The sequence below is a fragment of the Enoplosus armatus genome, chromosome 19 (genome assembly GCF_043641665.1).
Source record: "Enoplosus armatus isolate fEnoArm2 chromosome 19, fEnoArm2.hap1, whole genome shotgun sequence".
NCBI lineage: Eukaryota > Metazoa > Chordata > Actinopteri > Centrarchiformes > Enoplosidae > Enoplosus > Enoplosus armatus.
Genome location: NC_092198.1, coordinates 2,480,215 through 2,506,478, shown reverse-complemented (window position 1 = coordinate 2,506,478; position 26,264 = coordinate 2,480,215). Strand labels below are relative to the sequence as shown.

The following is a 26,264-nucleotide window of genomic DNA, read 5'->3' as shown; positions in this document are numbered from 1 at the left end:
TGAGCCCCTGGAGGTCATCAAAAACAAGCTGGTGTAAAACTGCTCCCTGATTTATGGTGCTCAGTTTGCACCACGCTCACAATTCTCAGTTGTGTTTCAGGCTCGACAGTGAGATCTTTACAGTGAAATATTACCATTGCAGTGCAGAAAGGGGCTTTTTTTTCTTATTAGCCAATGCAGTTCAATGTGGGGTTTTTTTTCTGAATGGAAAGTCTTGGCTTTCCTATCATTAATGAAAAGAAACCAGATTAATAGTCCAATAATTGCACTTGAAATCCCTGTGTAGTGTGAAGGTCTCTCTCAGGAAGATCAAATAACTTCTGTTGCTTGGAGAGGAGAGCTCTCACTCTGTCTCTGTTTTCAGGTACCAACAGGAGAATAAAAAGATTTGCTCTCAGTGGATAGTGTGATGGATCTTGTCATTTTGACCCCTGAGGACACACACATCATCACCCGACAACCACTTTGCAGCAGGAAACCGTTTCACCTAAAAGAATCCAAATTAAAGGGCGTCAACAGATCCATGTTGTTGTTAACCGGTAGGCTATAAGGAGATATTCTGAGATTAAAAACAAATACCAGAGATCGCTCTCACACAGTATCTCATTGCATATCAGATACTTCAGTATATTTTTGTGACCATCTGGTCTAAAGTCTGTGGTCATAACGTTGGTAGGCTTCTTTTTCTTCAGTGAGAAGAAGAAGTGAGTAGTAGGCTTGATATAGCTAGCTGTCAGAAAACGGCCAAATAAAAGTTTGTAGGATCCAACTTTTGAAAAGTCAATAAGACCCCCTACTGTGTTTGTGAACTCTCCATAGTGTAACTCATCTTCCTCACATAAACGATCTTTGGCGCGCAGGAACGCGTCTTCAGGTTTCCCGTTGCCATGGAAACGCGAGCATCACAGACTGACAACACATTGGATCATTTCTAAGAGGAAAAACACACCCAAAGACAATAATACAAACACAATGTCTGGATGTGAAGAGCGGGCTCTCCTGGAGCTGAACCTGCGGAGGGAGACGTGGTGTCAGGTGGAGATGAACCCCCGCCAGTCCTGGGAGAGGACCGAGAGGAGACATTACCGGAGTCACCTGCAGACCAGCCCGGTCCTCGTCACCGCTCTGACCGCCGGACCGCAGCGCAGGGCGGCCTGCGGCGAGCGGCCGCCCCCCGCCAAACTTCCGGAGCGAAGGCACTTCGAAGAGAGCAGTAAGAGAGCTGTAAGGAGGCTGGTTGGGAGATTTTACTGAAATGTTCCCGCAGACTTCATGTCTGATCCAGTTACAGAGAGCGTGGTTCTGTGGACTGTAGTTCTCCTTCTTTCTTTCTTAATTAGGTGTGTGGAAAAACTGAAATGTACAGGATGAGAGAGAGATGTCTGAAACTGGTTTCCACTGGCTGTTAGAAAGACATTATTAGGAGCCTTGTCCAATAAATTTGCTGCATTATTTCTTGTCTTGAAGAGTTTAGCTGCTTCTTGCATTCAGAAGGTTTTTGTACTGTAGAGTCAGTACTTCTGATATATATATATATATATATATATACATATATATATATATATGTATATATATATATTTAAAGAGCTCATGCATGTAACTGAATGCCCCACAATAATGATGGAACTTTGACCAAAAAAACAAGCTGTCTGCCATCTCTTTCACATGAAACTTCACCTTCCAGTATCCTTTGGAAAATGGCCAGCAGTAATGTAGGACACACGTGCTTCAGCTTGAAAAGTTTTCTTCTTTTCCAGATAAATCCCACCTGGTGTAGACGGGTGTAGACGGGCGTAGACGGCTGCAGCCTGACGGGACTGCACACGAGCTAATACAACAAACACACATGGGACCTGAACGCACGCCGACTTTCATTTTATTTCAGAACACATGATAGAACATCCATCTATCGTTCACTGCTCATCATCATCATCATCATCATCAGGTGTTGATCTTTGCCTTGAAGATTTGTTTGTGTTTGTTTCGTGTGTTTCCCGTGAAACTTGAATCTCAACGGCTTTTAAATTCCTTTACATGCAGGTCAAAAGTTGATGCACATCTCAGAAACTAATGACAAAATTCATGATCTGATTGAACTAAATGCTAATATAGCATGCTAACATGCTATCATTGGCAACAATGTACATCATGTGCTAAAAATGTTTGTTAGCATGATAAAGTTAGCATTAAGGTCAGAGCACAGCTGAGCAGTCTTCGCATAAATCCTTTCTGGTTTCAGTTTACTCTGGCGCCACCTTCAGGCCAAACCTGAAACTTGAGGATATGTGAGCGTTAGCACCTGTTAGCCTTGGGGAAGAGTCTGTATGCGTTTTGTGCGGTGACGAGCTGAACGGTTTGTGGCGACAGACCTTTGACGTTAGCGATGTACCGACAGGACAGGGCGATGTTCCTGGGCTCATTCCTCACCTGGGGAGACGGGAAGAGAGATGAAAACATCTGCAGAGGAGATGCAGATGTGTTACAGGGATCCAAACATGATGCATGTTGAGCGTTTGAAACTTACATGCCTGTCGAGCCCCAGGGCAGGAGAGTCAGTTTCAAGACAGATGTGTTCCAGTGGGATCTGCTGGATCAGTTTGTCTCTCTGTATGGTCACATTAAAATTCACTCTGTCACTCTGTTATCCTCACTGTAATGGACTGACAGTGGGGATGTAGTTCTTACTTTACTGCATTAATTCAGGAACACATGTAGGAATATTGGTGGGACATTGCGTCTCCGAGCTTTGACCTCTTTGCTTTTGGTTTTGAATCTTTTATCACTGTTGCCGCATTATCTTTGCATTAAAAACTCATAAAACTTGTGCATTAGCAGTGAATTATTGATTACTGTATATTACAGGGAAAATATGCTGTACTTCTGCTACTGCAATTACTATCACTACTACTAATATTTCTACCACCACCATAGGTACAACAGAAAGTGTACTAATACAAAACAATCACTAAAACTACTACTGCTGCTGCCACTACTAGTACAACTTCTACTACTAGTAGTTGTACCAGTATGAGTAATACTTCTCCAATAATAGCTCCTTAGGAGGTTACTATTACTGCTGCCATGTTGTGTCAGTGAGAACATGCTGTACTTCATCTGTATGTTTTACACGACTGCAGCCAAAGTTCAGTTTAAGTTTTATGGATTTAGCAAAACTGCAGACAAAGGCAACAGCTGATCATTCATATGGGATCAAAGACCATTTTGATGGTGATGTATGCACTTATTTGCGTTTATTCACACACATTAACTTTTGCTTGAACACACAGTATATTCCCTGAGGGCTTACCCTACCTATATAATCATAAATGTTATAGTTTACACCTAACCATAAAACATATCCTAGTGCTGATGATGGCATTTTGACCACAAGGCTGAAATCGCCTGCTGTGCTGTGTGGCTTGTAAAGTCTGTACATCTGTTGTCTTTTCAAAACGATCACACCCACGAGGAGTGTGAATTCACACCTACCTGTTGGTTCCTGCAGACAGCAGGTGGAAATGAGAAGAAGTAACCGGCCTTCGCACCTTCCAGAGCGACCGATGGCTTCCCCGCAAAGTTGTGAAGCAGAGCTCGACTGATGCCTGACGGAAAATCAGAAAGTCGTGACGCCCGAATGTTTTGTGTCGGCCGTGTAAACGTACACGACAAAATGGAGCAGAACACCCACCTTGTTCTCTCATGGTCGCTATGGTGACCTTAGCAGCTGATCGTGAGTGGACGTTCCTGTGCAGGAAACAGGAAGTAAGAGGTGTCGTCATCATCATCATCATCACCGCAGTCATTTATTTCACATTCAGAATTCAGTAGAAAATGGGTGAATTATCACATGTAGTTTGTGATTATTTGGGGAGTATAATTGTTAATTTGTTGTGTTGTCATTACATTGGTTTTCATTGGACTGTATATACAGTATATAATGATTATGCTCACACAGGCAGGTCCAGCTCCTTGGCTACGCTGAGCTGTTTAATGAAGACGTTCATCTGGTCGTCTCTGTGCTGCTGAGTGGGAGCGCACCACGGCGTGAAGTCTAAACCGATCTGGAAACAAAAAGTAAGGCAACAACATTAGTCATCGTGTCCCAGGAGCCGTCAGCACGAAGGAGCTGCAGCCGTCCAAATCCAGGTCGGCAGCAGATTCTCATTTATCTTAGAAAACCGCAGGAACATGTTTCAGCTTTTCCAAACGACTTGTGAAATAAACCCTGGAACAGAGGCTAGCTAAGAGTGGGGGCACAATTTCACAAAATCCACGTCTAGTCTGAAATGTGATGGCTTCTGTTCCCACTGGAAACGTGGTGGAAGCTCACCTGAATCGTCCCTGTTTGCTTGTAGTGCTGACCAGATGTTTTTGAGTATTTAAGTAAACAAGTCAAGCCTCATGTCCTCGCAGTCGGAGTCGAGTCACAAGCCTTTATTATTGTACTGTATGTACTGTAGGGACCTCGCTGTGCTCCATAGAAATAACAGTTATGTCAACAGGAGTGTGGGACTGCTGACTCAGCCCTGTGATGCCTGAAATCTGCTCCGACAAACACACACATTCCTCAACAGGATCAACAGCATTAGAGATGGTGAAGGGTGTGTGTGTGTGTGTGTGTGTGTTCATTAACTTTTCCTAACGAGGAAGATTAGAAGGTGAGCTGGGAGTTTAAACTAGTCTAATCTGCTTTATTTTACCAAAAGTCACATTAAAGTTAGGATTTATTAGCAGTTAGGACAGCAGTTTGTGTGTGTGTGTGTGTGTGTGTGTGTGAGCAGTCTACCTCTCCTATAGCCACGAGGCGTTCTCTGTGTTTGTAGAACTGTGGCAGGGCAGCATCCAGGTCCTGTGGAAAAGACATCCTCATTAAGCGCTGCGAGATAGATTTAGTTTAATCTAAACACCATCGTTTACAGCAGCTATTCAGCCATTAACACACGACAGGCTGACGTACAGAACACGGCTGTGCAGCTGAAGACTGAGAGAATCCAGATATTTTCCAAAAGAAAGCAAATGTGAATGTATCTCTTTATTATAAATCGTAAATATGAACACTGGGTGTTAAACCTTCTTTTAAAAAGCCTGAATGAAAGTATTCTGTCACAGCTCCATCAGTCCACAGCATTAACCAGAGTTAATCTCGGCTCAGCTGACTAGCTTCAACATGTTATCAAGTAATTGGAAATGATTGAATTTCAGTGTGCTGCCAAACGGATTATTCAACTGAGGAGATGACACGTGAAACTCTGAAGAGGATCAGATTTGCACATTTCTTTACAACTTAATGTTAACTTCAAACAAGCCGATCATCAGGTGTCATCAGCGTCTGTAACCTGAGAGGTTTAAAACGAACAGAGCTTTTATTTCAACATCAAAGGTTTCTCTTGGAATAGCTAAGATAGTATATAAGAAATGTTGTATACATTTTTGTACTTCCAATATAGCTTCCAACAGCTTAACAGAAAAAACAAACACACCTTCATCTCCCCCAGAGGCCTCAGAATCACACCCTCCCTCCCTCCGTCTCACCCTCACCTCCTGTCTTCCTCACATGGGACACCGCTGAGCAGTTCCTCTCCTCATTTTCTCAGAATCAATAAAGTTAAATAAGGAAAAGATGGATGACTGTTTTACTACCTGAGGCTTCACGCTGCGCTGCTCGGGGCCCCCGCCGCCCTGCAGAGGATGGATGCCGAAACATGGAGCCACCACATCTGGATAACTGTGAGGAAAGAATTCAACGGTAACGCCCTGAATAATAAATATGATGCCATCCAGCTGAGAGCAGCTGTGCGGGACAATGTAAACAGTTTTAGTCTTTACATTGTGTGACTGCGACTTCAGCCAGTGTTTCCTTTTAGTGAGACGATACCTTCGAATATATTGACCTGACAGGTGCCGTTACTCTGGAGTTAGTCTGCAAAACATATGATTATTTTCTACAATAAAAAAGAATTTCTGTAGTTTAAATGATCAAGCAGCATATGAGGTAGTCAGACCACCCAGAAAAACTATTGTATGCCTTAAACCTGATGATCTTTTTTTGGAATGTACACATATTCTGCAGATACACATTTGATTTCATTTTTGATGCATTCATTAATTTAATCATTTATTGTGTTCAAATGATTTAATTTGCATTGCTTCCCCCTCATTATACTATCCACTACATTATCAATGTGTTTGTAAATGAAACAACATTTCTGCCTACGTCTTTTTCTTGTTTTATATACATTTACTGCATCAGTCCTTCCTGCAGTTTATGAGACAGACACTATGTAAGTCTTAGGGCTGATTATGAAACACTGAAGACATACACACCACTCCTGCAGCTGGAGAACTCTGGCAAACTCTCCGACTTCTTCTGTTACTGCAACCAGAGTCTTTACCCCGGCCTACACACACACACACACACACACACACACAACTCTTCTGAGATCAATAAGGTCAGCCTGGCTTCATATTCATCATGATACTATAATTTTAATATAATCATAGAAATATATAACTGTATTGATTTCAGCCAAATTAAATCAGTCCTACAATAAAGTTTACAGTCAGCAAAAGTTAAAGATTTAGCCAGGCAGCAAGTTCAATTCCCTTTAACACTGTTACTGGAAAGCAGAATGTCATTTATGATGAATTTCCATTGTTTTGCACAGATGAACTGATAACTGACCTCTGTGGTCCTCTGGATCACATCCTCCAGGTCCTGCACATAAACATATGCGTTCATTGATTTGTTTGTGCAGTGGTAGAACTAACGACGAAAAACTGTAGCTAACAACTGTGCAAGTTGAAATGTTGTGGTGTACATACAGCTTTTATAATAAAAGATGAATATTTATGATATTAATAGACAGTCAATTTAGTTTCAAGTAGTCTACAACTGATACAATGAGGGCCAAATACGTTGTTAGGTTGTTTAGATAACTTGGAGCTTACCTCTTCAAACTCACGGGCTGATATATGACAGTGACAGTCAACGAAGCCATATTCCATTGAAAATCAAAATACTAATTGCTAAGAGCGCGAACAATATTGAAAAACTGCGATATTTGACAACTTAGTCTTTCGAAGCATAGCTAACATCCGGGCGGAACACTAGCTAGAGGTGTTTCTGGGGATAAGATTGGCAGTCGGACCAGGAAGTTGCACATGAACTTCCGGTTTGCGTCAAAAAAAATATAAACAAAGTTGGCGGTAAAGATGGAGCCCGTAGAGAGTGAACGCTTACCGAGTGATGAATCAAATCAGGAATACAGAGTACAAGTAACGTCGAGGAAACAAGTAACCGAGCAGATAAATAAATACAAAGAGATTCTGAAGACAGCTCTCGACGGACAGACGGACGTAGCAGAGGAGACGAAGCGGGTTTTACTGCAGGAGCTGCTGGCGGTGGGCCTGACTGACTGTTTTACATCTTAATGTTACTAACTATACATTTAAATAATTCAGGGATTAGAAAACTGTTCTTGCCAAGTATCAGCATCAAGAGTTCTCCCTCTCCTTCCCCTCTCCTCTGTGGCATAGAGAATTCCACACCAAATCCCATTCGAAAAATCTGGTATTTAATATTTACTTAGTAGGAAACCGTCCCCAAGAGTAAAAGTGAAAAGATTAGAATACATAACTGTTAGCACAACACTAATTGATATACTAATGTTATACCATATTAGCAGCTGGTCTCTAAGGTCTTCTGATCTGGGTTTGCTGGCTTTAAACTAAAGGAGACTGTGCTTTTCAGGTTGTGGCTACTAAACTTTGGAACTCTCTCCCTTTGGACTTCAGATCCAAAAAGCAGCCACATATTTAGCTTTAATTTGTTTTGTGAAGCACTTTGTGATGTTCTGCTCTTGAACGGTGTTATATAAATGAAGTTACTTACTTATTTACCTCTTGAACTTGATTTAATGAGTTGAGGGAACAGTATATTCATTCAACTCATCATATCAAGTCAAAAGACTTCAAGTCAGCACAAAGCAGGTTTGGAGGTTCTGAAGTGGTTTGAAATGGTTCTGCATCCCTCGAAATAATGCATTTAATGCACGTTATTGTAGTATTTCTAGAGATCTCTACTGTCAATTTAAAATGTATTGCAGCTGTATTATTGTTTGACATGAACTGTTAACTGAACTGTGTTTGTATCTGTGCAGAACTTTGAGGCGGCAGTTCAGGACAACGTGTTGGTGGACGGACAGCCTTGGGAGGAGGCACCTCAAGTTGAAGGTGCCACTTCACACTCTATAAGATGTAAATGACTTCAGTCTCTATTTAAATCTCTATTTAGTAAAGTACAGTTTCTGTTTCTCCCCTCCTTCCACCACTAACACACTCAGCAGAGGATGAGGCTGTTGATCTGGAGAGCCTGCTGGATGACACCATTGTTGAGACCACCAGGAGGCGCCGTACGTACCCAAGACAGATCCTGCCCCATGTGGTCCACTCCCTTAAAGCTGGACGTAAGCTCATGGTGGGTGTCACAGTAGCTTTGTCTTTGTTTAGGTCTGATAAATGGGCAGTAAAGTGTGTGGATGTGTTGGGCCTGAGACGCACTGACAGCTCAGTTTCATGGAATAAACACAGCTGAGTTGGAGGAAAACATCACTTTACAGGAACTTTACAGACAGGAGAACACAATCTTGATGTTCAGTCTCTCAGAGTTAATATTTAAGTAAAAAATAAAATAAACCAGTATCAATTACATGATGTTAAGTGGTAAAACCTATAAATGTATTTGATTAATACAGGTTTAACTTAATTACCCATGAAGGGAAGAAGATAAACAGTAAATAATACACAATGAAACAGATAGTATACAATAACTGTAATAATCTGCTGTGTTTGTTTTTCAGGGGCTGTATGAGCACACAGTCAAACCTCAAGAGGTGGTCAAAGATCCTGATCAAGGTTGTTATCTCTAATCATTTATTCACACACACACATTTTTAATTTGAGTGTTTTTAGTGTTCTGATGTTTGAGGACAAAAATATTTGATTATAAAATAAGTCTTTGTTGGTAATATTTCTCTCTGGTTTAAAGCAATATTTGAAATGTTACGTCCTGTATATATGCGCAGGACATACTGGACATTTTCTTCCTGTGATAACCAGGAAGAAATACTTCTCTTTAAGATGGACATTTGCAAGTTTCACACCTACATGCATCAGTGCTTTTTGTTCACCTTGAGAGTTTCAGTAGACTGTGGAGCCAAGATTGTGAATAAAAAGGTAGCAGCTGGTGGTGGATTCATAATGAAACCATATCTGCAGAGTTGAAGGTGTTCCTGTTTGCGTTCAGTGTTTCTCCCCATTGTGTGTATCCTCGAGGTCTAACAAAACATTGCTGAATGCATTTCCTTCCTCAAACCAGATTTTTCTTGCGTTGTTTACATCCATGTGGATCCAGGGGGGGGAAACCCATACAGCTGTCATAGAAAATCTGCACTTTTTGAATGGAGTTTGGTCTTATGTATTGTGATGCATAAGAGTGGAACACTTTGATTATTTTATATTATATGCATGTTCCATATTGCAATATACCTCACTATAAAAATATCCTCCACTGATGTGTGTGTATAATGTGTATCCAAGTAAAGCTGACTAACCCTCAAGTTTAACAGCAATGTTGAAACTTTCATCATTTGAACGTTGTTAGTATCTTAGACGCCGGCATGCTGTTTAAGTGTCTTTGATGTGAGTGTGTGAGGGAACACTTGGTGGATTTATTTACAACACAGTTTCCATTTGATGCTTGTTGCCTTAAGAGCAGACAAACAAACCAAACCAGTCACCGTTAACAAGCTCCGCAGTTTACCAGTGTAATCTTGTGTGTTTCACCAGAGAGCCTCATGAACGATTTGTCAGCAGCAGCTCCTGGGATGGTGAAACAGGCCATCCAGGCCATAAAGGTACCACACACACACACACACACACACACACACATTACATTTTAAAGATGGATTTTTTTTGATGCTTTATTGACACGTTTATTTATTTATTTTTTCGGTAGTCAATCAACACTCTGCAGAAACAAGCTGAAGGCCTCTGTGAGATCCTCAACATGAAGCAGAGTCACGCCACTCTGGAGATCCACAGAGAGGTGTTTGGATTTAACGGCCAATCGGACGCTCCCCTGCCTCCTGCGAATGGAGCCACGAGGAACAGGCAGCCAATCAAGAGAGCCGTAGAGGAAGCAGCAGCCGCATACTGCTACGTGCCTCTCAGTAAGAAAGCTGTGGGAGAGGACAAGCCAGAGTGACCCCTCTCGCTACCCGTACCATCAGAGCAGTAAAGATGGTTTGATGTTGTGGACTGATACGTTTATTTCTGACATTTCTGACATTTCTGGGAAAATAAAGTTAAATTAAATCTTTAGGACTAAACTGAGTCAGATGAAATCAGACGATTGACTCCTGTTTTATAAAAAAATACACTTCCAGAGACTTTGTTTGGTCTCTTGGCTTGAAATGAACAATTTTATTGTATCCTGTTGGTTCATATTTGTCATTTTATGGTCACTTCCTGTGAAGACGTACTGGAAATATAATGCTTTTTCTCTCTCCGGTGCCCTTTTTAAAGGCATTATTCTATATTTTTCTTATTGTCAACGAAAATGCAAATAATTAAATTAACCAAGACCAACAGCGTGTCGTCCGTCTCTTAATACTGTCCGACCTGTCTGCAGTTCTCAGCCTCAAGCTCATTGGTTCCTACTGAAGATGTTACCTGTCCAGGTAGAAATAGTGCATTTGTTGGGGACTATTTTTAGTCGTCGAGTGAGTGTTTACAGCAGCAGGACGGTGTAGAAACATAAATGCTCTGGTCAACTGTGCCGCCGAGTCATGTGACTTATCTGAACAGCCCTCGCCGCTTCTTCTAAAACGGCAGCGAAATTGAAAAGTGAAAAGAAAGCTGAAGTGAAACCAGAGCCCGTTTTCTGCCCAGTTTGTTTTAACTTCGCTGGACTCGGTGCCAAGTTCACAAATGACTCTTTTTATTTTGTGACGGAGCCGGTGTGCAGGATATCCTCCTGTTTTTCTCTTTTTTAATGCACCCTTTAAAGAATCTGTGATGTCAGACTGTGATTCCTCCTGCCATCATCAGAAGAACAGCAACAATAACCGCCCCTGTGGAGGGTGGGAGGTAAGATCGCACTGACTCGCACTGCTGTCATTATGGCACTATTTTCTCTTCAGCGCAGGGAAATGCTTTTCTTTCTGGTGCAACCGGCTGCTATCCCATAGCGAGGTCAAAGGTCAAGGTCGTGCTTCCAAACATGAGGGTTCGAACCAACATCTGGTAAAAGGGTGATCTCTGTAGTCACCGTAGTGCCCAAAATCAAGTTTGTTTTGAGTGTGAAAAAGAGGAGGATGTTGACGAAGTGTGAATTTATCGCTAAAATATGGTTGCAATGATGCTTAAACACTATTGGAGTAAAGTTAAACCAGAAACCGTGTGTGTGTGTGTGTGTGTGTGTGTGTGTGTGTGTGTCAGGGTTCAGGGGATGGAGGCAGGAGGCTGAAGAGGAGAGAGAAGAACAGAGTTGCAGCCCAGAAGAGCCGGAAGAGACAAACACAGAGAGCTGACATTCTGCATGAGGTGTGTGTGTGTGTGTGCGTGTGTGTGTGTGTGTGTGTGTGTGTGCGTGCTCCTGTACTTCCACCTTTGTCCCGACCAATTGCAGACCCTGAGAGTGAGGACATTTTTTCTGTTCCTCATTGATTGAAATGTCTGTCTGAGGACTAAGACTTGGTTTTAGGGTTATGTTAAAAAGAGCACTCAGTAACGCAAATCAATACTGAAGAGGCACAAAAGACAATATATGTTTTGATGTGTAAAATTCAGGAGGAGGATAAGAAGCTAGGGGACGCATCATGTCAGTGCAAAGTATTTCTGCGCTAAATGTAGAAGAATCAAAAACTCAAAGTTTACTTCCTGTTCTCCTCTTCCATCTCTTCTTCTCTCCTTCCTCCTCCTCTCTTTCAGGCCTGTGAGCTGCTGGAGCAGAGGAACAGGGAGCTGAGGAGAGAGGTATCTACAGTGTGCATCCATCTTGGATGTAACTGCTGGAGTTCGAGCACATGTCACCATGTTCTTGCGCCACTGACACTTTATTTGCACAGTAAAGATACACGGCAAACATATAAATACACACAAAATTCACAGCAATGAAGTAAATCTCTGCTTGTTGATTTGTCTGCAGGTGGATTCTCTGTCTGAGGAGCAGCGTCTTCTGGCCGAGGCTCTCAGGACCCATGAGCCCTTCTGTCCCATCATGCATTGCTCCTTTGCCTCCTCCACTTCCTGCAGCCTGCAGCCGGAAACCGTGGCAGCCCGCTCTGTCTGAGGCAGGCAGCGATGTTTCTGACCACATCCATCAGTGGAACTTGTTGCCTTAAGCTGCTCAGTGTGTGGTGCACCAGTAAGCCACTGGGGGGCGCCGTTCACCATAATCAGAGATAAAGTGAGGATTCAACAGGCGTGAGGTGCTGCTGAACTCTGGTGGCAACACTTAAAATCACAGTGAAGAGTGTCATCTGGTGGCTCGACCTCTTATGCAACAGCTCATGTAATAAAACGTGAAGTAAAATAAACCGTTAAGGTCAAGATGTTGGGTGTGAGTCAAAGTTTGTCTCTGCTAACAAAGACAAAGACAACAAAGGACCCAAATACACATTCTGCTAAAACTAAAGAAAGTTATACACTTTGTTTTAATCTGATGAGTCAAATCTTTCACAAAGTGCTCAATTAGACACAATCAAAATAATAAAATCACTTTATAGTCATGTTTAGTATCATTAATCACATGCTCGTTTATATTACTCAGATACCTATAAACAAACAAATACAACTATTAAACCAAAACATAACTGCACAGACAAAATATACCTCTTTGTTCAGCTTATTAAGTAAGTGAGATTTCCATAAGGAAAAACAGCGTTTTATGATAATATAGCAATCACATCATTTTGCTCACAAAACAGTAATTCCTAACAGTGTATCCATTATAAAGGGTCTACAAATTACTAATAAATAATAATAATATTAATGAATCAATGATATATTTATGCTTGATAAATCAGTAATAAGCCATTAAGACTTGATTATTATTGATTTTATTATAAGCGAGAAACTCGTCACCCTTTAAGAACCTAATTTTCCTCTAAACTCTTTACGATTGAATAACAAAGGTTTGCGGATCTGAGCGCTGCTTGCTGCACACTTAATGGCTCAGTGACGTTTAGAACTGCAGACTTGGTGGTTTATTAGAATATAATAAATAATAATAATAATAATAATAATAATGGGTTTTCTCATCATGTAAATCTACACCAGCCAAAGTGACGTCAGAATCAGAATCAGGTTTATTGCCTGAGGACTATAAAATTTAAGAATCATAAATGTGACGTGTAAAATACATCTGTTTTTAAAATGTTTGAAACGAAGAGGATGGAAAGTGCAAATGTTGACAGTATAAATAAATATGTGCAACGTGCAGAGATAATAATAAAGTCAGATGTGGAGACTTTACGTTGTTGTGTGTTTGAAATACTTTTTATTCACTTAAAAATTGTTATAAAATGTGTTCAAAAACATAGAAGAAATGAAATTAGAACACATTATATTATTTCTTATGCGTTAAGAAGTCCGAGATGTTTCCACAAAAACCAAAGTGATGAGTGCAGCGTTGCTGCAGCTGATCATCCGTTTCCTGTAATATTGGACTTGTTCACTAACATCACTGATTATGTTGTTCTGGGATATTACTTTGTTTTACTGAAGCCTTTGAGGTCACTGTGAAGCCACAGACGTGTCAGAGTGGATCCATGAACTCTGTCTCACCTGCATCAGAACCGAAACCTGCGGTTTGGTTACGTTGGAGGACGTTCACTGAAAGTAATAGTTCCCTTATTTCACCACAATCGCATCAAACTTAACCGGTTCAGGTTTCTGTTTAATTTCTCCTCCCTCTTCCGTGCTGATGTGAATGAAACGTTCATCTTGATGCACAGGACGCTGACGCAATCCAAGCGAAGTGGAACTGAACCCTTTCACTGCTGCAGGCTTCTGGGAAACTGGACCGACAATTATTCTTCAATAAAATCCTTTTTATGGATTCTTGGAAGAAATAGAAAAAGAATAATAGAGGTTTGGCAGAGTGCAGCTGGTCTGATTCTGATAGTTGTAAACTAATCTTTACATACGACGTCTACATTTTTCTGCATGAAACTGTGTCAAACTGCAGTAAGTTCAAATGAAATGAAAGCATACAAAGATGATTCATTATAATAATGTAAATGCTGATTGTGCTGCGTTGGTGAGGAATAGTTTTTAGTTTACTTTTTCTGTGTCACAGTTTTGTTCGAGGAGCTTCTTGGTTTTTCATACTGAGATGTTCAGTAATGGGTGAAATGTCCACGTGTCCAAACACTGAAAATATCACATTATTAAATGAAGTCTGGCTGGTGCAGGTGACAACAGAAAGTGTTGCCTTTCACAGCCTAAATAAACTGATTTTGCTGTGTGGCTGAATTTAAAGACAAAACATCTCAGTTATGCAAAGAGAAACGTTTCTTAATGAGCCGGCAGGAAGACAGATTTCAGCTAGTTTACAGCACATTGATCTGGCTGGAAGATGTTTGTTTGTTTTTCACCTTGGTGAGCACCAGATGGGTGGGGCTTGTCAAAACTGGACTTTACAGGTGAAAATGGCAAAAAAAAAAACTTTTCTTTCCTGGTGTGTCAAACTCTACCCAGGTGAATAAAACAAACCCTGAGTGTGTGGAAATTATATTTGGTTTCGCTTGTTCAACAGCCCGGACTTCCACAGGAAGCTGACAGCGCAGTCACTGTGGAACTGAGCTCAGATCAGCTTCCAAATGAGCTCAGAAATCTCCACCATCACGCCTAGCAACCCGGGAAATACTGCTGGAGCAGGAAGCGACCCGCCCCACATGAGCGGCTCTGACGAATACAGTAGAAAGCCTGCACATACTTCTTTATATGTCACACATATTCACGGATACACACCTGCCACCACACACCACACGCTTGTGAAAATGCCAAGACACAAGGATACACACTGAGCATTCGTCCTTAGCGCACACACACACACACACACACACACAAATATTCACAGACTTCTGGTGAACTCCTGATTCATTTCTCAGTTAGAAAATTTAAGTATAATATTCAAAACACAAGACAACGAGGACGGCAGATTACGTCAGACGCAGCTCTCTGTGGGTGGAGGGGTGGAGTGGGCATGTTGCTTCAGGTGGTGAGAACAGAAGTGGCCGTAGCCAAGATTTTGGAAATACTGAAGACATGAGTCGCTAAAGCATCCGTCATCACCGAGCGGAAGGTCTCTATGTTGTTTTCCTTTCTTGGATGGTTAAATGTTCGATTCTGCTTCTGTTCGTTTTATTTCCCGTCATGAAGGTGTGGCTGTATCTGCCGGAGAGGACCAACTTTAATGTTTAATATATTTCTATTCAGATTAGAGGCCACACTGAAAACAACACACACAAGCAAACAGAGACACTTCACTTCCGTTTAAGAGTTAAAGGTGTTTGAAGAGTTGTTTTGTTTTCGAGGGAAAGCAGATGCACTTCTCACTACGTGATTCCAAAAGCTTTTGAATGCTCTGGCACTCATTATATTATCCTTTGTGGTGTTATAATTACTGACCAAACCCCAAACATTATCTCCATGTTCAACCGATGAACTGGTGAAGAAACTTCTTGTTGTATCTCGTGTGTTATCCCTTTATTTCTTCGTTTTCCCTCCAAACCTCCTGCCGTTGTTGTCGTCTTTGGTTCAGTCTGCAGCTGACCTCGTGTGCATTTCCTAATCCCTAATAATCTGGATATTGCACCTCGGGGTGATCTGACATGAACAAACAGCCATGTGTGCTGATGAATGAGACTTTCAGTAGAATTTCATGCTCGTGTCTGTGGTGTTCTAATGATTTCAACACAATTTTGGGTTCAGTCCAAAATCAACACACTCTTTAATTTTAGCACATTTTGACTCCGAAGCTGCAGACGAGCTGAGAAGAATTCGACAGCCACCAAATGAAACAGATAGAGAAGAGAAGTCAAGAGTAAAATTACAACATATTTATCGCATAAACGTATTAATGTAAACTTCCATCATGCTCTTACTGGTGCATTCCCAGAACTCTGTGAGAACGTTTTGACATCTTCATGCAAAAAATTGAGAAATCGAGAATCTTGGATGCCACGTTTCCCCCCCCCCTCTGGTTTTCATCAAATCTTCTTCCTCTTTTCTCATTACTCATGTGAAATCACCCTCCTTAGACACTGTTACAACTCCTTGAAAAGGCCATTGTTGCGGTCGTCCCACACATTCACTGCATATCAAAACTGCCCTTCTTCTGCAAAAAGGTTCCTGAACCTCGCCAGGGTTTTATACTGTTGTGAGAGCGTCGGCATGGAGGCGGGGGTTTACTGCCTCCTTAAAGACACCCCACCCTAAAGTCTGTCTTTAAAACCTGTAAATTTGAGTCGTGGCTTCTCAGTCCTCTAACGCTGAATGTGATTACACAGTCTTGATAGCACTGGTACCTAATCTTGGTTGTATTTCCTGTTGCTCCTTCACAATAAAAGTTACAAGTGTTTCGCTGGAGACAGGCTTTTAATGTGAAGCAGCAACAGAAAGAATTTAAAAGTTGCTTAATAACGGCAGCAGAGTTCATGACAGCTTCAGCGCCAAAGCAAACAAGAGCTCGCAAGTCATGTTGCATCATGTTGTGGCCCATTAGGACATTTTCTTTCCAGGTTGCTTTGGCACATGTTAAGACATTTCTGACCACATCAGTTTTATTATTTGATTGCGTCAGGCGCTGATCTTTTTCCAGTGGATTTATAGATTAGATTAAGATTTATAGCTTTCCTTGGTAAACGTACGACGCCACACAAAGTGTCAGAAATTAAAAAATACACCTTTCTGTCGAACTGTGATTTCCAGAGTCCCTTAACTGTCTGATGAATCCAGGAGGACTCTCTGAAAAACCAGTTACTGTTAATATATAACAGGTTTACTTCCTCGTCCTGCTGTTTTTTATTGCTCCCATTGCATACTTCTATAAATAGAATAGTTTTACAGATGTTTGTAGCTTGATTCAGCCGTTTGTCCTTCCTTCTTATACCTCAGTGTTTCTCCATGATTTTATTGTCTGTTTCACTTCCTGTTATCACTTTGATTTGAAAAATGCTAAATAAAGTGATGGATATCGTCGTCATCGCAACATAGAAGTAAAACTCAGACGCTCACTAACAACTTATTCTGTTTAACTTCCGCACGTGTTCCTCGTACTCTGTTAATATGTCAGTAAGTGTTTTTTACTCTGACTTTATTTAACCTGCATATTTAGGCGACTGCCATCGATCTGATAACCTGGTAACACTTCCAAATCCATGTGCTTGTGTGTTTAGCTGTGACCTTTGACCCGAGCACACAGGATGTTCCTGTTCACAGATTATGACATTGCCGTTGCATCAGTCACCTTGCCTCCACTTGTGACTGAGTTGCATCAGTTTCTCCCTCAACTGAGAGAATGACAAAGCATCTTCCCTCCCCTCTAGTGTGTGTGTGTGTGTGTTGTACTTTGGCCTCATATTGACCAATATCCCCCGTGAGACGAACAACCACTGGTCTGGACCACAGGCCACAACACTTCTGGTTTTCAGGTTTCACTCCACAGCCGGTGAAACAACGACGAAACCAGCCAGAAACATCCTGGTCTATAATCGATACGATCAAAGTTAGTTGTAAAAAGTTGGGATCACTTCCTGGAACGAAGGAGTTAGAGAGCAACTCAACGAACAGTGACGTCAGCGATGACCCCGAGCTGACCGGAGAATTCACTGCACTGAATAAACTGTACTCTGCTTTCCGCGAGGATCAGGGTGTTGAAACTTGAACTTCCCTCTTCCACTTCAAGTCAGAAGCAACTGTACTTCTCCACAGAGAGAAGCGCAGTGTGTTTACCTCCCGCAACCAGGGAGGGGCTGCTTGTGAGACTTCAGCAAAACTACCAGCAGCGCGCTGAAGAACAACGTAAAGGTACCAGACAAAGACAGTCGTGTTTCAGCAGGATTTCTCATATTAAAAACAAAAGAAAAAACAAGTCTCACTTACATCATAGACACCTTCATGTCGGATTCTGTTCACGCCACCGACGTTTCTGCTCCCGGCGTTCCCGTCGAACCGTTTAATTAAAGCCTGCGGAGGAGACCGGCTGAACCCTGGCTCACCCCCCTGAAGCAAAACCAGACGAAATATCAGCCACTTTTTCACGAGGAGAGAAAGTTGAGCCACATTTAAGATACATATAGATATATTTACTTTCAATTAAACACGTTGCCATGTTAAACACAGATGTAACCAATAACAGTAAAGATTGTCTGCATTCCATTTAGCTCTACTGCTTCCACAGCCTTGGTGTTGTGCATGCAGCCCCACTGGAGCGGAGCCATCTTTAATGTTATTGGTAGTGATGCTATTTGCTAAACGCATGATATCATTAATGTTACCAGTTACGTTTGTGCTGTTATTGATCTTATTAGTTACACCTGTGATAGCATCAGTGTTATTAGCAACTCCTGTGCTATCAGTAATATCATTAGTCACACTTGTGCTACCATAAATGCTATTAGATAAAACCGAGCTTTTATACCTTTGTAATCATTAATGTTGTTTGTTTTACCTGTGCTATCATAACCTCTGTTCGTTACGCCCGTTAATGTTATTAGTCACTCGTGTGGTATCATAAAAGAGAAGTGAAGGCGTCTCCTACGAAAAAAAGACAGTAAAACTACGACGAACGATATCTACGACAAAGAGCCGCGAAGATGTGACGTGTCAACACAAAGAGGTCTTTCTGGCATGTCGCCTTTGGGAAGCCGACATTTTCAAGAAGAGCCCAACAGCGCAGGTGGAAGAAGAAACCAGAGGAGAGCAGGGCGGGGTCATGTGGTTCATGGATGTGTTATAAGTTGTAATTAACATACCTGTGTATCAAACGATATTGAGGCAGGTTGGAACATTTCCCTCAAGCAAACAGAATACCAGCGAATTTCTCACAGCGCTGCACAGCTTCGTTGATGTGGGTCATACAAACAGCATGAAACGTTCTTTTACCTACGCTTTAATGAATTAAAGTAGTTTTAGAACTCACTATTAGAAGATTTAAGATATTCAATATGAAACTAAATGATTTCACAAGATGATGTGCCATCCCGGGTCAGTGGTCTTACCACAGCCAGCCGCAGATCTGCCAGAATTACTGCAGTATTGTGTAATTCGTGATAACAGTAATACCAAACGGTTTGTTTTCTTTCAAAGCAGGTGGGGTCAAACCACATGAGATGTAAACTTTCAAGCAGAAACCGGCAAACCTGGATCAGCGTTATTCTCGATGTTTGTTTAATGTGTCTTGGTGGTGAGCCAGGAGGGTGGGGTTTACTGCTTCAGGCCAATTAGGTGGTTGTGTAATGAGTTAATTAGCTGCAAATCAGAAAGAAGTCCAAAAAACGGACTCTAGTGTGACTGTCGGAACCTCATGCATTGTCCTACCATAGTGAATCCCACCTGTCCAGCATGCAGTTTGGTTAATGATATGTTGTTGTTTTTTCTTATTCCATATTCTTGTTTTTACAAAACCCGCCAGAACTCCTGAACGCAAGAAATACACGTGCAAAAAGGAAATATACAAGAGAGGAAACAAGCTCTTTTGTAAATATTTTGGTTCATCCGGAGTGTGTGTTACATTTCCGACGCTCTGGTGGTGATATCAGTCCGGGCGGGTGGGTCTGTTGTCATTTGAACAGTATTTCACAGCTTATCTTCTCTCTCTCTGAACAGCTGACGTGTCCAGTCTTGTCCTTCTCTTCAGCACAAACACAGCTGCTCTGAGCGCACATGTAGGAGGTTTGAAGGTGAACTCACGTTCAATGAGGTGCCGAAAGAGACGACCCACCAAATTAAAAGCGTGTTTCCTTTGAAAGCTGCTTCCCTGTGTTTACCTGGGAATGTATGCTTTTTCTAATTAGTTTATATTCTGAGGAAACAGTGTTGTTTGTCCTCATATTATTTACATGTTTTCCATATATTTTAATAAGAAACTGCAGGGTTGGTGCTGATGCAAGTCAGTGACAAAGTTTGTGTATTGTGTATTTGTCTAGTTCTTTAAGTAAAACAGCTGCTGAGGGTGCTAATAAATAATTTAAGCCTGTTATCTCAAAGCCAAACTGGGTTTTTTTTTGTTTCGATTTAACGCACCCCGACACAAATGACCATCGAGTTTAATCGAATGAACTTTATTAGATGGAAGTGTAACTGTGAACAGGCAACTCTGTGTATATAATCTATAGAAATAAGGTATTGTAAACTCTAATTATCACTGATTTCACCCAGTCGTCTACACATTGAAAGTGTGTACATGTTTATTTCTGCTCTCATCATCACAGTTTATGAACAAATAAGCTATATAAGTAAATAAAGTATAAGTTTGTTATGTGAAAACAGAAATCCAGTCCTCTCGTATGCAGCTATAGAATTGAATTTTGTGCATTGACTATTATTTCCCACATGAATAACATATGGGGTACTTTTAAAAGCAAAGTGTTACCAGGAAACGACACAATCAGAGGTTTTGGTCATTTGCAATACATATTTTTAATTAACAAAGTATCAAAAACAAAAGTTGACAGATCACAAAGATGGAAGTACACATTGGTAGTAGCAGTTGTACCTGACAGCCTACAGTTTATTCATTCAGGCTATGATGCTCCAACAGAAAATAACAGCCTCCAGTAGAAGTAGGCACAATAGAATACATACGCAGCGAACTCAGTGCCTGTTAGCTAAAACAACATACACACTACGAACAGACGCCGGCGTCCCTTTAACCATGTGACTCTCAAAGTTTCTTGCTTACATAATACACACGATAAACAACATAAACCTTCTTCTCTCAAACTTCTAACATGCAAACATAAAATACAAAACTTCAGTCCCCGCCGTGAATCAATATACAGCGATGTGCTGCCGCTCATACATGAATTATTACTCCTCTGTTATGAACTGTTAATATTCCCCAGTTGAGACAAGCCTTTAAGATAGACGCTAATACGCAGATAAGATGATGCTAACATGTTCAATGTTCAGTCTGCTTGGTTGTGACTTTCTGACAATTGGTCAAATACTGATAACCAGAGTTTCCCTTTTGACGTGTTAGCTGCAGAGTGAATTGCGATGAGGAAGAAGGGGGTTTCAGTGACTTGCTAACAGATGGGATTGACTCTATGATTAGTATTTGACAAAAAAAAGATAGCCTCTTAATTTAACTCTCTAGGGATGATTTCACTCTTAAGTAAGAGGAAAAGGGAGTGGAAGGAGGGGAGATACGTGGCAGCGAGCTGAAGATAAACTTCCCAACACACTAATATTTCTTGCGTAACTTCAGAGTCAGACGTCTTAAAGGTCCAGCTGAAAGCTGATGCAACACTCCCGATACCTAGCTAGTGATATCTAGTGAACACAACTTCTAACTAAACGTTATTCATGAAATACATTTTAAAAAATAACAATCTTTTTTTTTTTTGTTTTGCTCTGTCAAGACCAAAGGAGGCATCCGGTGTTCACATACAGCAGCACAGAGTTAACGCGCAGTCAATACAATATACAAGATTTTAGATAGAAAACGACACGTCTGAAAAATGTGTAGCTTCATCGTCACAGAGGATGTAAAAAGCAACACTGGTTCTGTTTACCTTAAGAGGGAACGCAGTGATAAATAAAGTGTACTTGTGAAATTATATACAGTATTCAATTTTTTGGGACAATTTTGCTTGCCAGCAAATTTCAAATTGGTAAATAATGTAAGGTATCATCTGCATATATGATTATATTGTAATTTTTCCTATGCTATTTAAGTGCATAATTATAAACCCTGCCTGCAAAGTACATTTCCCTTTTGTGACTGCTAATGCTAGCAAACAACCTCACTTGTACTTTTTGAGAGGTTAGCTCTTAAATGGGGAAATAAACATATGAAATCGACAACAGCTAGCGTAGGTCCTGAGAGGTTAGTAGCAGCAGTTTTAGTAGTTTGCGTTGGATAAAGGACAAGCAAACAGGGTTGATACGGTCATACAGCAGTTACTTAATAAATATACCATTTTTCATACACCAAGCACAAACAACAATGTCTTTTTTAAAGTCAGTGACCTGACAAACACACTCAAAATGCCTGTACACACTCACACGGTCAATCTGCATCTACTTTCTTTGTGGGTGAACTAAATTATGTGCTTTGATCACCTTGAAATCACACTTTGGTACAAAAATCAGACACGAAATCAGACTCTCATCTATTCAAAATACCGGTAAATTAAAAAGAAGCAATGGATGTTTTTGCTTTTTAGTGCTTTAGCATCTGTCCTTGGACCTGACTGTTTGTAATGTTGTTTTAAAAAAACAAAAAAAAAAACAATGTATGTCAAGGTGCTGTCCATGGTATGTCACTTCCTGTCCAATCAGCAGCTACGGTTTCAGGGAGAGGGAGGTGCTGAGGTCACTTTATGCCGCTCTCTCTAGCAGCTTTGTGGGCGCCGGATCAGACCGAGGAGTCATCCGAAGGTGGCGTTTGTTATACGTCACTGTCATTCTCAGGTCATAAGTCTGTGTGGCGGCTCCACCTGCCTCTCGAGCAATCTGTGCTACATCGACGGCAACAGGCGGAAGCATTGCAAGTCTTAGAAAAGTGGCAGAAACACAACTCATAGGTGACTGGGATACTGAATGTGATCGAGGGTCAGAAATCCCCCGTCTAGGGGTGCTACTGTGGAGACGGATGTGGACGAGGAGGAGGAGGAGGTGGTGGTGGCGGCAGTGGTGGCGGAGGAGGTGAGGTTGTGGAGTTGTAAGGTGCTCTCCTTTATGTGTTGGATGAAGAGGTTCCTCTCATCCTCGGGCGTTTGTCCGTTTTGGGCTCGGACGATGCAGGTGGGCCGGTGCAGGTTGAGCATGTAGACCAGCTGCTGCTTCTGCTGCTTCAGCTCCTCGATCTGAGCCTTCAGGTCGGCGTTGACGCTCTCCAGCTTCTCTGACTCCTACAGAGGAGAGAGGGAGAAGGAGAAATCACTTGTTAATGCTGTACTTTAAAGCTTCGGCAAGCTTCTCTGTACTTTGGGTTGGCTGATTTCACATCATCAACTCCATCAACTCCACTAACATTTAGAATCTCCAGTTATTTTTGTGAGTTTCAGTTATCTTTTCTAAAATTGACAGAAGTTGAAATGTACCTTCTGCAGACCCTCTGTCTTCTCCTTCTTCTTGTTGCGGCACTTGGCAGCAGCGATTTTGTTCCTCTCTCTCCGCCTCTTCCTCCTGTCGAGCTCCTGAGGTGTCACCTGAAAACCAGAGAGAAATATAAACAGTCAATATTTCACACCTAGAAAAAACAACCCTACATACTCTTTTGGAAAACACATAGTCAATGTCAAAAAACCCCCACAGATGACTTCATGCTGTAGTTCCCCTCCGCCTCACCTCTCTCTTGACTCCGGATCCAGAGGCGTGGTACTCCGAGGCCCGGTCTGAGCTGGAGCTGGCGCCGTCGGAGCTCAAGTCGGCGCTGAGCCCGTTGGACAGCCGCTTGGTCTGGATGGCCAGCCGCAGCTCCTCTTTCACGATGGGCGTGAAGTTGGTGAAGTCGTCCAGGGTCAGCGTGCCCGGCGGGGAGAGGCAGGGCACCAGGGCGGAGCAGCTGATGTCAGCCAGCGAGGGACCCGAGTGCTGCAGCATCATTCTGGAAACACAAGAGTCAACTGATTATTGGTGTGTATTGATTTCTGTCAGTCAAAGTCACCGAGATGGTTAGGAGGGTCGGTTTGCTCAAGGTACACATACAGCCACAAATAGTACAATTTACAAGGAAGTACTAGAGATACAAAAATTATATTATTTGAAATTATTTTATTTGAAATACTATAAAAAGTCAATATAAACTCAATACTAAAACATTATAAATAACTATAAAGATATTAAAGTAATAACCCATCAAAGGTCAGTTTATCTCAATATTAATAAATTAAAGCACAACAGGGTCTCTATGAACTTATTAAGAGATATTAGAGGGATTGTTTTTTTGTTTTTTTTGCTGAGTAATAATGATACAGATCTCTAATATTACATTATATATTAATACATCTCCAACACAACAGCTACGAAAGCTGCGGGATGAGTTTTGCGTTTAAATGTGAACGATTAGGACTAATTTTTGGTCACAGAGCCAAAGATGCTTCAGTGCAGAAACACCTGAACTTGAACAAATATTTGCCTCTTGGAAAAATGCCATAAACAATTAAAGAGAATCATTAATAGGCGTGGATGTTTGTTATGTAAACAGAGGAGTGACTCATGGAGAATTATGACCAGATGATAAGATGATTATGAAGTTTATATCAGCTCTGTGAGACCAAAACAAACACATTCATGTAACACAGACATGGAAAGTTACATGATGATAAAGTTATTCTCCCTGTGGTCTTTCCTTTGGGTCCCATAATAAGACACTGAATAGTTATTATTCTACTTAATGGTAAGTTCATATTTTGATGTACGTTGGAGCTAATTTACAGTGTGTTTGGCGAGTTTGAATCCTTCTTTTTGACATTTTATTTCCATTATATTCCTCGGGGTTTGTTTTATATAAGTAGGCTATCGTTTAAAAGATAAATACAGCTGTTTAAATGAAACTACACCTCCTCGCTTCCGCTCACTAAACCTATAAATCACATATTGACGACACCCTGAGAAAACTCTGACTGGATCTTGCAAGGTTTCGTTTTTTCCGAGTTATTATAATGCTGAATCGAAAATCACATCAGCTGAACGTTCAGGAGTCAGAAGTGCTATAAATGAAAGAAAAGAACAGCTTTACTGTCACAAATCTCTGCTGAACTTTTCTACTTTCTATTTGAATTCAGTCTGACAGATGAAAGCAAGTTGAGAAGTTTTAGCAAAGTGTCCCGGGACAGCAGAGCGCAGCGGGGGGGGGGCAACCACCGGGACTCCTCCGCTACACTAACCGGGACAACACCCCCCCTCCCCCCCACAAACCTCATCCCGGGAAACTAAAGTCCAGCCTACCTGTTGGAGCTCTGGGAGGCCGGATCAGACCGACTGGACGCGGAGAAAACGGCTCGCTCTTCTCTTATCGTCGCTGCGCTCTTCCGCTTCTCTTCCTGCTGCTGCGTGACAGTTGCGCTTGTGTCCGGTGCGTTGCATCACCCGCATATAAGGCGACTGGACGGGGGGCGGGGCCTGGTGACGAAATCAGGAATGCTACGAGAGAGGGAGGAGGGAGAGCTCGGGGTGACGTCATCCTATTTATAGAAGGCTTATCCTGCGATGATGCAATCGAGCAACCCCGAGCTGCTCTGCCTTAACAGGGCAGGCTTCCCCCCCCTCCTCCTGCCCTCCTCCCCTCCTCTTCCTCTCTTTTTTCTTCCTACCTCCATCTACTCCCAGTCGTTTCCTCTTCCTCACCCTTTCTTTCCTTTCATCCTCTCTCCTCTTCCTCTTCCTTCCCCTCTCTTCCTTTTTTCCCTCCTTCCTTCCTTCCTTCCTTCTTTCCTTCTTTCTTTTTTTCCTTCTTTCTTGTTTCCTAAATATGTTTTTCTCTTACCCATACACTATTCCTGCTCCCTCCTTCAGTCCCTCGCTTCCATCATTCTTTCCATCCCTCCATCATACAACTTTCTCCTGTTTCTTCTTCCCATCATCCCTTCTCTTCCTTTCATTTCCACCCCCCCAGCTCTTTTTTTTTCTCTCTTTCCCCCACTGTCCATACTTCTTCTTCCCCCCTCCCTCTTCCATTCGTCTCTCTCTCTTTCCTCCCCTCTTCTCCCCCACACCCTCACACTCAAAAATTCAGATGAATAAAGTTCCAACATTGAAAAAGTTGAATAAAACGAATGAAATGACCACAAATGAGCACATAAACAACATCCCTCCTCCCTCCTCCCCTCGCTCTCCGTCTCCTCTCCCTGTTCTGACACCGACATGGATTTCCATTCCTGACATTCCTCACCAACGAGTGAATAACGCTGTTCAAGCTGAATGACACACGGCAGTTATTTATTCTGAGGTTACATCTCATCAGCCGGGGTATAAAACTGTGAGGTGAGACAGAGAGACAGGGAGGTGGAGGGATTGTGACCGGC

At 41.8% G+C, this 26,264-nt stretch overlaps 4 protein-coding genes across 5 annotated transcripts; 2 read left to right on the top strand and 2 right to left on the bottom strand.

Annotated features, from left to right (window-relative positions):
* Positions 1 to 1,859: 1,859 nt before the first annotated feature.
* tatdn3 (TatD DNase domain containing 3) lies at positions 1,860 to 7,087 on the bottom strand. 2 transcript variants are annotated; one of them, XM_070925855.1, is made up of 11 exons: positions 6,949 to 7,087; positions 6,683 to 6,715; positions 6,325 to 6,398; positions 5,641 to 5,725; positions 4,787 to 4,849; positions 3,952 to 4,061; positions 3,689 to 3,744; positions 3,490 to 3,602; positions 2,525 to 2,605; positions 2,370 to 2,427; positions 1,860 to 2,274 (listed from the first exon to the last, which is right to left on the bottom strand). In XM_070925855.1, the coding sequence occupies exons 1-11, from the start codon at positions 7,003 to 7,005 to the stop codon at positions 2,258 to 2,260; spliced, it is 747 nt and encodes a 248-aa protein (XP_070781956.1). In that variant the 5' UTR covers positions 7,006 to 7,087; the 3' UTR covers positions 1,860 to 2,257. The 2 variants fall into 2 exon arrangements, with proteins under 2 accessions (XP_070781956.1, XP_070781955.1); XM_070925854.1 differs by having other exon boundaries at positions 1,860 to 2,427.
* Positions 7,088 to 7,203: 116 nt separating this feature from the next.
* nsl1 (NSL1 component of MIS12 kinetochore complex) lies at positions 7,204 to 10,621 on the top strand. The gene is made up of 6 exons (XM_070926349.1): positions 7,204 to 7,401; positions 8,160 to 8,232; positions 8,343 to 8,476; positions 8,859 to 8,913; positions 9,847 to 9,914; positions 10,016 to 10,621. Exons 1-6 carry the CDS (start codon positions 7,213 to 7,215, stop codon positions 10,262 to 10,264), a joined length of 768 nt encoding a protein of 255 aa, XP_070782450.1. The 5' UTR covers positions 7,204 to 7,212; the 3' UTR covers positions 10,265 to 10,621.
* Positions 10,622 to 11,076: 455 nt separating this feature from the next.
* batf3 (basic leucine zipper transcription factor, ATF-like 3) lies at positions 11,077 to 12,540 on the top strand. Its single transcript, XM_070926433.1, has 4 exons — positions 11,077 to 11,148; positions 11,500 to 11,604; positions 11,992 to 12,036; positions 12,209 to 12,540. Exons 1-4 carry the CDS (start codon positions 11,077 to 11,079, stop codon positions 12,350 to 12,352), a joined length of 366 nt encoding a protein of 121 aa, XP_070782534.1. The 3' UTR covers positions 12,353 to 12,540.
* Positions 12,541 to 20,770: 8,230 nt separating this feature from the next.
* Positions 20,771 to 25,297, bottom strand: atf3 (activating transcription factor 3). Its single transcript, XM_070925675.1, has 4 exons — positions 25,189 to 25,297; positions 23,587 to 23,845; positions 23,340 to 23,447; positions 20,771 to 23,147 (listed from the first exon to the last, which is right to left on the bottom strand). Exons 2-4 carry the CDS (start codon positions 23,842 to 23,844, stop codon positions 22,815 to 22,817), a joined length of 699 nt encoding a protein of 232 aa, XP_070781776.1. The 5' UTR covers position 23,845; positions 25,189 to 25,297; the 3' UTR covers positions 20,771 to 22,814.
* Positions 25,298 to 26,264: the final 967 nt, after the last annotated feature.